Source organism: Salminus brasiliensis, chromosome 20 (assembly GCF_030463535.1).
Source record: "Salminus brasiliensis chromosome 20, fSalBra1.hap2, whole genome shotgun sequence".
Taxonomy (NCBI): Eukaryota; Metazoa; Chordata; class Actinopteri; order Characiformes; family Bryconidae; genus Salminus; species Salminus brasiliensis.
The window spans coordinates 8,253,370-8,265,936 of NC_132897.1; the positions used below are offsets into that span (position 1 = coordinate 8,253,370).

At 40.0% G+C, this 12,567-nt stretch overlaps 2 protein-coding genes across 4 annotated transcripts in view; one reads left to right on the forward strand and one right to left on the reverse strand.

The window, feature by feature from the left end:
- The window catches only part of ddx31 (DEAD (Asp-Glu-Ala-Asp) box polypeptide 31), a 28,870-nt gene extending 24,960 nt beyond the window's left edge, over positions 1 to 3,910 (forward strand). For 2 of the 3 annotated variants that reach the window (XM_072664691.1, XM_072664692.1), the window contains exon 21: positions 3,455 to 3,910. In XM_072664691.1, the coding sequence (XP_072520792.1) occupies positions 3,455 to 3,602 (148 nt within the window). In that variant the 3' untranslated portion in view covers positions 3,603 to 3,910. The remainder of the gene's footprint in view (positions 1 to 3,454) is intronic. The other variant, XM_072664693.1, reaches the window with a different exon arrangement.
- A 1,957-nt stretch (positions 3,911 to 5,867) lies between these two features.
- On the reverse strand, positions 5,868 to 11,040 carry barhl1a (BarH-like homeobox 1a). The gene is made up of 3 exons (XM_072664846.1): positions 10,566 to 11,040; positions 9,331 to 9,553; positions 5,868 to 6,800 (listed from the first exon to the last, which is right to left on the reverse strand). Exons 1-3 carry the CDS (start codon positions 11,038 to 11,040, stop codon positions 6,512 to 6,514), a joined length of 987 nt encoding a protein of 328 aa, XP_072520947.1. The 3' UTR covers positions 5,868 to 6,511.
- Between the last annotated feature and the right edge of the window lie 1,527 nt (positions 11,041 to 12,567).

A 12,567-nucleotide genomic window follows, 5' to 3' on the forward strand; every position in this document is an offset into this window, starting at 1 on the left:
GCTCAAAGTCACCAAAGGAATAATGTAAGTTAACCCACACAGGTAGTTACAACTGTATGCATGGTGTAATTTGATAGCAACCACCTGAGAAACCCTGGCAACCACCAGAGCACCCACCTGGATCACTTTAGTAATCACTTGGTATACCATAGCAACCACCCAAAATGCTTTAGCAATCACTCTAGCAACCACCAGATATGCACTAAATGTCCAAATGTTTGTAAGAGAGAACACCCCATCAAATGAATGCATTCAGCTGCCTCAGGTTGCACCTATCGCTGCCACATAAGTGCAAATGCACACACAGCTTGTCTAGTCCCTGTAGAGAGGTATTGCCAGTAGAATAGGACTTTTTGGAGCAGATAAACTTGAACCTATTGGCACTATGCCTTACACCCGGTGTGGGCTTGAGGGGTATAAATTTCCCCAAGATTGAGCTGTGGAGCAGTGGAGCTGTGTTCTCTGGAATGATGTAGATGCTCCATCCAATACTTTTGGGATGAGGCGGGTGGTGATCATCCAACATCCTGACATCACTAATGTTCTTGCTCCAAAATGTAGTCGAAAGTCCTCCCTGGACATTAGAGACAGTCACTCCAACAAAAAGATAAACCCTTTTCTTAATAACCTTAAATTTGGATGAAATAGTGAATGGGCAGGTGTCCAAATAGTTTTGTCCTTATAGGGTATGTATTTAGGTATGTAAGTATTTAATTATGTGATGATTACTAGTTTGAGAAGTGGAAAGTGGAAAACGGCAGTTAAAGTACATTAAGAATGTACATGTATCATGTCCTCCACTGATTGAGACGTGTGTGTGTGTGTGTGTGATCTTATGATGTGTACAGTATGCCGGTTACATTTGCCGGTACATCTACAGCTTTTCATGCAGGGGTCCCTGTAGAGTGCTCAGGGACCTCCAAAAGATCAATACCTGCAATGTCATACCTCCTCCGAGCCCTCAGGGTAGTGCGTGTGTATGTGTGTGAGAGGTGTCTGTGTGTTCCGTCCCCAAGCTGCCCCAGAGGGACAGAGCACAGCTCGAGGCTTCAGAGTTATTGATTAGATAAACAGAAGCTGGTTTTACATCAGCCCCTGCTGCTGCACACACGCCTCTTATTGACAACAGTGGGAACTTCCCTCAGCATGCATGAGTGTGTTCTCCTCTGCTGCTCCAGGATGCTAGCAGACACTGATCATCTGTGCTTTGTGTCTCCACTCTTAACTTTCTCTTCAGTTCAGCTTGTGTGCTTAGTGTCAGGGAGTCAGAGGGCAATAAATAAACAGTGAATAAACAGAAAATAAATTATTTTGTTTGTAATTTTTTTAATATAATCAAATTTAATTATTATATTAATTATAATAAGATAATAAAGCCAGTGATTGTCTCTTAATACCATCTATTATACTTTCTTAGTTGTTAAATACATTTTTAATCCTTATGTGTTTATGTTAGTGCCAGTATACTGCAATATCAATGAGCAGTATTATGCAGTTTTAGTAGGATATTTAGTAATACATCGATCAGCATAACATTAGCACCACTGACAAACAAGTGAGTCAGAACATCTCTGAAACATCAGGCAGGTCTTGTGGGGTGTTCCCAGTATTCTGTGGTCAGTACCTACCAAAAGTAGTCCAAGAAAGGAGAAATGGTGAACCTAAGGCCCAATTTGCAGTACTTAAAGGATCTGCTGCTAACGTCTTGGTGCCAAATACAACAGGACACCCTCAGAGGTCTTGGACTCTTGGAGTCCATCTATGACTAGAATGCTTAGATCTGTTGTGGTGGCACAAGGGGTGGGGGTACTCAATATTTGGCAGGTGGTGCTAATGTTATGGCTGACATGTTCTACTCATTATTAAGCACAAAGGGGCTATGCACACACCTGAGCTTTTTTTATGAATTAGTAAGCTAAATTCTAGATGGCCATATGGTAGAAAAATATATGTACATATATTTGCTCATATTAAAAATATTTATTTATTTATTTATTATAATGTTTTAAAGAATATGTGCTGTATATTTGTAAAATCAATTCCAATATCTGCACATATAAAGATTTAATGTATGCAGTGTCCCCATTTTGCAAACGTGAATATATTACACTCTTGGCACACATTTTGAAAAATATATGTATATATCTGTACATATTTTTTTTCTTCTTTAACTTTTTATTTTGAATGATGGGGTTAGTTTAGTTTAGCAGGCAGCAAAAGTTGTATGTGTAGCATTCTGTTAAAATTGATTAACATACAAAATTTCAATTCAACCCTGACCTTAGAGTTGAACATCACAACAACCTTGACAATTATGTCCTACTGGAACAGAACTGCAGTAGAGGACTATCAGTGTCACTAATGTGAATTAGTGTGACACTATGATGAAATGATAAAAGAAATTGACATTTAATTTAATCAATCCATTGTTGTAATTAGGTTGTAATTGATTGGCATTAAGGGGGTATAAAGCATTGAGCTGTGGAGCAGTGTTCTCTGGAATGATGGTGCTCCATCAGTTGGGGTAGTGATTTCCAACATGAAGAGCTCACTAACACCCTTTCTGTTGCTGAGTGCAATCAAATGCTTTAAAATGTAGTAGAAAGCTTACCCTGGACAGTAGAGACAGTTACTCCAACAAAAGCAGGGTAAACTCTTGTATAAGTACTCTTGATTTCAGAAGAAACAATAAATGAGCCGGTGTCCCAATACTTTTATCCATGTAAATAAGTAGGTTCACAGCCTCTACATAGACACCTCTACACGTTCTAAAGCATGCATACTATTTGTGTGATTGAACAGATTACGTTAACATTAAATGCTGTGTTTTATTCCTGACTGCATACTGTTTTTTGCACTCTATATTGAACAGTTTATTAATAACTGATAATGTATAACATTATAAACGAGTAATCCCACTGGCACCAACTAGTAGTACCATGGCACCAACCCAGTTTTCCTTAAGCAGGTGCAATTATTGTGTAGATTATCCCGACACAGGAGCGCTTTGCCCTTCCACTAACAATGTTTCTGTTTTTCAGTGCTGATCAAGTTCAGTGATGCCATCTTTAAATTGAACAAAATACCACATAAATAATGTTTATAGATAAGAGGGTACTATACAGTCTTTACACGTATATATGCAAGTTATTGTATCTGTATTATTTACATTTTAACATAATGTGGTTCTGGCAGTTTACATTCTATTAAAATATCATCATGAACGGACCAGTAGAAATTCTCCATATTGACTTGGAATAAAATCTTTTCCCATTGACTTTAATTAAAAGTTAAGACGTTTCCTGGAAATTTACTCCTGTACAATTATTTTAAATGTTTTTGCATGGCAGATGAGATTTCTTTGATATTCTATCTTCTGTATTTCTTCCTTTTCTGTGTTTCTAACTCGTATACTGGTTAAACACGTATTTACACACTCTCTAATCTGCCTCAGACCCTCCAAGACCCTGACGCCCAGACAGCGAGTGGCTAGCCTGATTCGCTCAGAGTACACCAGTGGCTTAGACGGAGAGTCCAAGTCCAAAAAGAAGAGGAAAAAGAAGAATGCAAACACTGAAGACACAGAAGGGACAGAGGGGTGAAGGAGAGCATCGGGCGGCAGAGAAGAGCTGAGCTAAAGAGCAGGTGGAGACTCTGCCTTCGGAGTCACAGGTGTTTGATTATAAGGGGGATGTTTTTGTTTACCTGTGCACATTTTTATAGCGCGATCTGAATACACCTCAACTATGAACAAAAACACCTCACCTGTGTCTGGACTGCGTGAAAGAAAGTCTGGAATGTATTTGGACTGGCACAGTGTATTTGCAGTTTTGTATGGATTGTTAATGCATGTGATGAAGAACTGAAGATGGCAAAAAAAAATGAATAAATAACGGAAAGCTTTCTCCTTTCTCCTTTCCTAATTTGTGTTTTGTCCGTTAGGTTTTAAAATTGCCTTAGAAATGCCCACCTTAGAAAATATACAAAAAACAAATGATTAAATTATCTAAATGTATTAGTAAAATGAAAATTGTACATTAGAAGATTTATTAAGACATTTCACATGCAGAAAACAGCTGTTTATCTCAGTGCCCCTGCCCACGCTGGAGCTTCCAGCGTATTATTAACTATTACTAAAGCAAAAATAAAAGAACTAACTGAATATATGTAGAGGTTTAAAATAGAAATAGAAAATAGAAATAATCATCAGCATTATCTAGCATTTAGAGGCACAGATAGTAGGCTATGCTCAGGCTGGGAAGTTGTGCTCTAAGTTATTAAACTCAAAGTTAAACTATGAACTCTTCAAAATAAAAGACCCCACAGGATTCTGGGCTTTGCTCTTGGGGAGGTGTAAATATGCACAATTTTGTTTTTACACTATATGGAGGGTTTTTATACATAAAAGGTTCTACACATTCACGCGTCTCCATTAAAAATTAAAACAAGTAACTGTTCATTAAACTGTTCATTTTTTACGTACTATTATTACTATTATTTTAAATATAGCATGAGCTGTAGAAGTAAGTGTGCTGATGCCTTGCTCTTCTCATTGTTTTTAAATAATAATGATAATAAAAACAATTTCTATGAAAATGCATTAAAAAATCAATGATCAAACATTAAAATATTTGTTAGTATAATAAAATAAAAATATCAACGAAATGTCCAGGCTGTTAAAGGGCGTTTCTGTAAACGAGTCAGACTGCAGAGTGGAAGGCCAGCAGGCCATGTGCACAGCGAGCTCAGCACCAGGTGACCAGATGATCTCACTAATTTATTTACTTCCTTCATTATGGACGGCCATTTAACTCTTTTTGTCTCCTTCTTAAGCGCCCCCCCCCCCCCCCCTCTCTCTCTCTCTCTCTCTCTCTCTCTCTCTCTCTCTCTGTGGCTTTTGTTGGCTGCAGTGTGGTTATGTGTGGCTCTGGCTGGGCGCACTGACCAGCTGGCCTTCAGCATCCATCTGCAGAGCCGAACACACAGAGAGAGAGAGAGAGAGAGAGAGAGAGAGAGAGAGAGAGAGAGCACTTAAAGAAATGAGACCCAAACATGAGGCTTCATAAACAAGCCAGGCTGCTGGTAACCGCTAGTGTGTGTGTTGGAGATGGGTAGCTCAGTCTGGGGGCTCGTGTTTGTAGTTACTGAGCCCTTCAGGATAAAGGAGACATGGCTGTAGGACTGACCGCACTGTTCTGAGGAAAACCTTTAAATACATGTAGATCCTTAATACTCAAAAAAGTTCTTCACGCTCTGCTTTTAAGAAGCATCCATTAAGGGTCACTGAAGAAGCAACGAATCGGTTCAATTATTTAATCTGGCTTCTTTTATAATAAACATTAAATGTAAATATGAATGTATGTCATTTTTATTACGTGTTTTAACTCACGTGAAGCAGATCAGCAGTAATAGACGTCTAGTTTTAGCTGGAGGCTTAGAGGACAGTTGTCCCCACTTCACAGTGAAAAACAGGGAAATCCCACAAAGCGTTTTCAATAGAACTTTATTTACAATCTTTATTTTAAAAAAGTATTTTGGCGTCATCAACAAAACCATTTATAAACTACAGAATCACAACACAACTGTGACAAACAGGGTTTCACGTGTGGCCTTTTACAAATTATAATGCAGTCTGTACAAATGTTTGCGTTTAGTGTCCCCAGACAAAATAATTTATAATAATAATAATAATAATAATAATAATAATAATAATAATTGTTCGTTAATGGAATGTTGTCCATTATAATAATACTTCGCTCCATTATTATTATTATTATTATTATTGTTATTATTATTATTATTATTTATTAATTAATTAATTTATTTATTTATTTATTTATTTATTTTTATTAGTACTAAAGCTCCTATATTTTCTCTTAACTAATTGTGTACATTATTTGGTTGACAGTAAACGCACTGTTGAAATCTGAAACAAATATTTTGGTGTATTTGAACCAGCAGATTTCCCTTTTATCACTTTTATCAGAAGGCTTCACACGAACGAGCTTCGTGACAGAACTCTATACAAACTTTGCAAGCTTATTAGATCATTTATATATATATAAAAAAACTAAACAAAAATAAAAATAAATAACAGATACTTAACATTCTTGTTTCGTTGCTAAGTGTTCGTGGAAAGTCTGCGTTGCTAAGTAACGTGGGAAGGCGTTGCAGTGTCCCGTCGCCTACCCGAGCGCGCGCCTTTATCATTCCTGAGCAGGTACGAGCAGCTAGCGCGGAGGTGCGCGTTTCTCGTGCTTCCACCCATACTCCGACAAGCCCCGCCCCCTCGCCTTTGGGTTCGCTAAGATTGGCTAGTCGTGTCGCGCATCCAGCGCTGCCATTGGTTAGCACACACGTTCTGGAACGCCGGGCTGCGCCTGAATGTCTGAATATGAACCGCTAGCCAATAGCAGCACAGGAGGGGCGGGGCCTGTCAAGTTTGGGGTGGTGAATACGGGTGGGTAAGCAAAAAAACTCCACCCCGCGTCTCCGTAGCCCGTGTTGCGCCTTATCGCTGCGGGGTGGGTCGCGCTAATGTCCCGGGGAGCGAGGGTAGAGGCTCTCCGCCGCCTCCCTGGAGGCCGGGAAGGAGGATTCTCGGTACGAGCGGCCGCTGAACAGGCGGCGGAGGCGCTGAGGGACCCCGGTACAGATAGAGTCCGGCTCCGGGGTCCAGACTGGACACGAGGCTCTGCGGGTAAAAGTAGGGCGACGGGAACATTCGCTGAAGGGCCGAGTAGTTACCCGCTTCAGCAAGAAGCTCCAGACCCACCGCTGTCTGCCTCTTCCACTTTGTCCTGAACATTAGAGGGGGGTGGGGGGAGAATGATTATTAGTATATCATAACATTTAAATAAATATATAAATAAATACAATATTTTGAGACCTGTATTTATAGTGTTTGAGTAGCTCGTGTGTTAACCCGTGTTAATCTGCCGCCGTACACTCATCCGTCAAATTGTCACTCAGCAGAGAGCCACTTTCATCTAAATAATTCATCATCATAGCAATTGTGTAATTACAGCTCGGTGGCTTAATTATTAATACACCATGCAGTGATTAATTATGCATGTCCCCGAGTGTGTGTGCTGAGTTTATACTCCGCGCCTGTGGGTTTCTACAAACTTTCCAGCGAGTAAGAGCAGACACTCATCACGATCTGTTCAACCGGGCTAAAACCTGCACGACTAACCCCCTGAAATGAGCCCATCACTCAGAGCACACACACACACACACACACACACACACACACACACACACAACGGCGGCTTCATTCAACCTAAAAGGCCGAGTTTATTAAAGACCAGGAACCAGGTAGAAGCACAACAACCACAGCCCAGTTTCACACGAGCATTCAGAGCGAGATCAGCCCACATCTCTAAAGACTGGACTGAACCGGATCCGGGCTTCCTAAAAGCATCTGAGCACGAGGAGGATTTTGAATGGTAGAGCGAGCCTCGCACCGAGCACTCTCTCGCTCGCCCTGTCTGCCACGAGATGATCTTAATAATAAAGCTACAGGAACCAGAGAGGACGCCCCCCCATTTCTACTGCAGCCCAGAAGAACATTTACACACGTCCATTTATTTATTTACTTATAAAAGAGTGTTTGTAGAAATGCAACTTTTTAGATAAATAAATAAACATTAATTAGTTAAAAATAATAAAGAGTTAGAACTTGTCCTTTAATGTTAACTATTAATGTTCATATCTAAAAAGAGTATGACTCGGTCCACATGTTCTTTAAGCTTCTCTGAACTAAAAAATAAAAACAACGAAGAGCTTAATAATGGTTCTAATATTAATGATGCTACAAATGGTTCTAATATTAATGGTGCTACAAATGGTTCTAATATTAATGATGCTACAAATGGTTCTAATATTAATGATGCTACAAATGGTTCTAATATTAATGATGCTCCAAAGGGTTCTAATATGAATGGTGCTACAAATGGTTCTAATATTAATGGTGCTCCAAATGGTTCTAATATGAATGGTGCTACAAATGGTTCTAATATGAATGGTGCTACAAATGGTTCTAATATTAATGATGCTACAAATGGTTCTAATATGAATGGTGCTACAAATGGTTCTAATATGAATGGTGCTCCAAAGGGTTCTAATATTAATAATGCTCCAAAGGGTTCTAATATGAATGGTGCTACAAATGGTTCTAATATTAATAATGCTCCAAATGGTTCTAATATTAATGATGCTACAAATGGTTCTAATATTAATGATGCTACAAATGGTTCTAATATTAATGGTGCTCCAAATGGTTCTAATATGAATGGTGCTACAAATGGTTCTAATATGAATGGTGCTACAAATGGTTCTAATATTAATGATGCTACAAATGGTTCTAATATGAATGGTGCTACAAATGGTTCTAATATTAATGGTGCTCCAAATGGTTCTAATATGAATGGTGCTACAAATGGTTCTAATATGAATGATGCTACAAATGGTTCTAATATTAATGATGCTCCAAATGGTTCTAATATTAATGGTGCTACAAATGGTTCTTTAAGTGAAGCCATAGAAGAACCACTTTGGGTTCTATAAAGAACCATGTGTGTCATAGAAATGTGTAAGTGTGAAGAACCTTAAAAATACGTAAAAACGTTCTCTTGACGTAAAGGTTCTTCATCACAAAGATCTCAATTCCAAAAATGGTTCTTTATAGAACTAAAAGTGGTTCCTTCATTGCATCGCTCAAGGTACCATTCGTAGCACCTTTTATTTTTTAGAGAGGCTACATTGGTACACGTTTGGAAATTAAGGGGCTACAAATGGTTCATTGAACGAGGCCATAGAGGGACCACTTTTGGTTCCATAAAGAACCATGTTTGTAGTGGAGACGTGTGAAAGGGAAGAACCTGTGGATTGGTAAAGGACCTTCACATCAACGTAATGTTACTGAGGTCTTTAACAGGTTCCCCGCGCTCACTCCTCTTCAACTCGTACAGAAAGTGTTCTTCATAGAAGCAATAGTGGTTCTTCAGAGGGGTCGCCCAGAGAACCTTTATTAACCCCACATTTTTCAGAGGTTATAAACTGTACTGACTAACTGAATAACCGTTCAATTAGTTATACTCTTATAGTCACGTGATTGTTATGAATGAAGGAATAGCTGAATTAAAGGACAGTGTTAGGTGTATAATTATATTGGGTGTTTTGACCAATCAGAAGCTCTGTTTTATTTTGAATATGACAATAAAAGATATAGACATTAAGCTCGAGTGATACAGAGTAATACAGAAGAGGCCCCATGGATAAATGTGTGTGTGTTTGTGTGTGTGTGTGTGTGTGTGTGTGTGTGCTCACCTCCGGTTCTGGTACCAGGTCTTAACCTGTGTGTCGGTCAGGTTGAGCGAGGCCGCGAGCTCCATGCGGTCCTGCACGCTCAGGTACTTCTGGCGCGCGAAGCTACGCTCGAGCTCGGCGAGCTGGTGGTCTGTGAAGGCGGTGCGCGCTTTGCGGGGCTTCTTTAGCCGGGACGAGGGGCTTTCCCCACTGCTGGAGATCTCCCTCTCAGCCTCGTCCTTCACTGCAACAACAGAAATAGTGGAATTAAACACACTGGACTCTCTCTCTCTCTCTCTCTCTCTCTCTCTCTCTCTCTCTCTCTCTCTCTCTCTCTCTGATGGTATAAAACTAAGACTGTCTTGAAGTTCTTCAGGAAGGAAAGTTGAGGGTCAGTTCTGACCAATACACCGAGCAGCAGCAGGACCACGGTGGTCTCCACACTGCACTGTAACCTTGTTAATAATAAGTTTGGTGTAGAAATGGTGAAGTAAAGCGCCTCTATTTAAATGTAGCTCGTGATCAGTTTTGATTGCAGTTATTTGATGGTTTTCGTTTTTCTGTCCGCTGCTTTATTTGTTAGTCTGTTAATAAGTCATAAATACACAAAAGAAAAAACACAACAACACATGCGTGTTTTAAACAGTATGATGTGTCTCGCTGTGTTTTAATGAAGTTGTTCACATATGTAGCTTTTATTTTCCAAATAGCTCCAAGTATCTTCCAAACATCCCTCCAAACTCCCGTTAACCAGTCCAATAAAGTTAAGATATCAGCGCTAGATATTTTTAAAGGATTCTTTTATTTTATATAAATATTCATATTTTAACAAAATAAATAAGCTCGCTTTTTTGGCGCGTGAACATGCAATCTGAAAATATCCAAAAACAATTGCGTTGTAAATAATGTAAAGTCAATACTTTCTCTCAATGTATAACTGATGTAATATATATTAATAAAAATTATATAAATAATTTTATATATGTATATTTATATATATATTTGTATGTTTATAATTATACATGAATGCAACAAAATATAATTGACATTTTGACATCATAGCATTAATAATACGACGAAATGTATAATATACAATATATATATATATATATATACAATATATATACAAGCTATTTTAGGGGATAATTATATTGATATTATTGATATTAGTAGTAACAAATAGTGTATATATATATAGTATATGGTCTATATTTTATAAATATATTATTATTATTATTATTATTATTATGTCTTACCCCTGTACTCGCTGTCTGAGGAGGAGTTGCTGTGCACTTTGTCCGTGTAGTCCTCGGCGTCTCGCGCCGTCTGTGCGCTGCTGTACGGAGCACAGGCCGCCAGAGGTTTGCAGTCCGCGAGGATGTCTCGTATTAGGAAGGAGGAGGTGACGGTGCGCGCCTGAGGACCCGGAGACTCTAGCCCCAGCGCGCGCACATGTCTCTGCATCTGCACCTCCTCCTCTTCCTCCACCACGCAGTCCCTGCGCGGGGACGGGGGCGAGGAGCAGTCACTGTCAATGTCAGAGCGCGCGCTGGGCGCCGGTGAGCCGCACGGGCCCATCAGCAGAGCGCCGCCCCTGGACGGCACGCAGGGGCTCGCGGGCCTGCGGGACAGCAGGGACTCGATCCCGAAGCTCGAGCCGTTCGTGGACACGTCCATGGTGAACGCAGCAAGGCGGGATAGAGCCGCGCGCTCAAGCAAGCATTTGTGCATGAGGAGGAAAAGCCAAGTAGTGCGGGATAGATGGAGGACGACTGGGTTTATCCTACTGTGTTCATTCCCCTTTTATACGAGTTTAAAAAACAACGAGAGCAAGGAAACGACCAACACCTCCTAAACCACGGCAAAGAGTATTTTAAACGAGTGCAAGCGGGGGAAAAAGTTACTTTTTTAAAAGCAGGCTCCAAAAACAAAAACAACACAAGGTCCAGCAGCGACTCCTGGACAGTCCTGGTCCGGCTGCTCGGTGGTCTTTAAGTGCCTCTTGTTTGCAAACTCAGCAGCAGCAGCCAGAGCCTCCACATCGTCAGGCCACGTTCAGCACCACGGACAGCGTTCAGGTGCGGCACTGAACCGGAGCAGCGACGACGGAACAGCCTCAGGCAAAAGCGCCATGAAACTGCAGCGAGGAAAGTTGAACTCGGTCTGCGTGCGGCAGAGCAGCGCGCGAGCGTTACATGAGCGCGCGCAGATCCAGTGATCTCTCCCCGGGCCTCTGATAACAGCCTTCCTTTAAGACACCAGCCAATGCCTGCGCAGCACTGCTGCACGCTTTTAAAGGTGTCCGGCACGAGCTTGTCCCGAGTGCCACCTCGTTATTGGCTGAGTGTGTGTGTGTGTGTGTGTGTGTGTGTTTAGGGTGGCAGTACCACGTGTTGTGGGAGGGGGAGTTCACCTCTTTTACGCCCTTCAGACACGAACACAAATCCAACACAAATCTATTAAATAGTATAACTGGATTATTATTCATATAAATTAATGAATATTAAAATTAATGAGTATTTTAATTTTACTATAAAAAAGTTGATGCTTTCTCTTTTCAGGAAAGTGTAAAAAACATTTATTCAAATTAGGAAGACATTACCCAGCTGGCTACCAGCGTGGACAGACGTTATCTGTCTGAATGTAGTTGGTAAGGGTGGGAGACCAAAATTCAACGTTAGAACGACGTCTAATGCCATATAGTGATGAGAGGTTTTACGTTGTGATGATAAGTAACAAAAATCTAATGTATTCCACGTAAAATGAGAACATTTAGCCTAGTTGTGAGATCAGGTGACCAAATCCCAACGTCTGCTTAATGTTAATAATAATGATAATGTTAACCTCCACACAGCCTTAAATTGTACGTTAATAGACAACAATATCCTGCTGGTTTAAATCATAGCGTTAAATATGCAAAATTCAACGTCTGCCGAACGTTAACGATGTTGTTTTTTGACAGATATTTGACGTTGATTTCCAACCATAATTCAACGCTGACGTTTTTGATGTTTTTATTGTTAAAAAATCAACAGCTGTCTGATGTTAGAGTACAACGTTTTTCTGACGTCTAATTTTCATACAGTGCCTTCTGGGTAATGATGTCAAAGGGCCTTTTCTATTCTGTATAATTTACAGCAAACCTTAATTATATAAATTGTTATATAGAATACACAAACAAATAGAAGTGTGGTGCAATTTATTCACAGCTTTGCAACAATATTTAAAACATAGCTGCAGACTAAGGTGAAAAAACAG

What these genes read in the sequence shown, in the direction of transcription:
- barhl1a (XM_072664846.1), bottom strand. Translation starts at nt 11,040, where the DNA reads ATGCACAAATGCTTGCTTGAGCGCGCGGCTCTATCCCGCCTTGCTGCG. An exon ending in CTCAGACAGCGAGTACAGGG is followed by an intron (nt 9,554 to 10,565) that starts GTAAGACATAAT and finishes CTGTTGTTGCAG; the next exon opens with TGAAGGACGAGGCTGAGAGG. An exon ending in ACCTGGTACCAGAACCGGAG is followed by an intron (nt 6,801 to 9,330) that starts GTGAGCACACAC and finishes TCTAATGTTCAG; the next exon opens with GACAAAGTGGAAGAGGCAGA.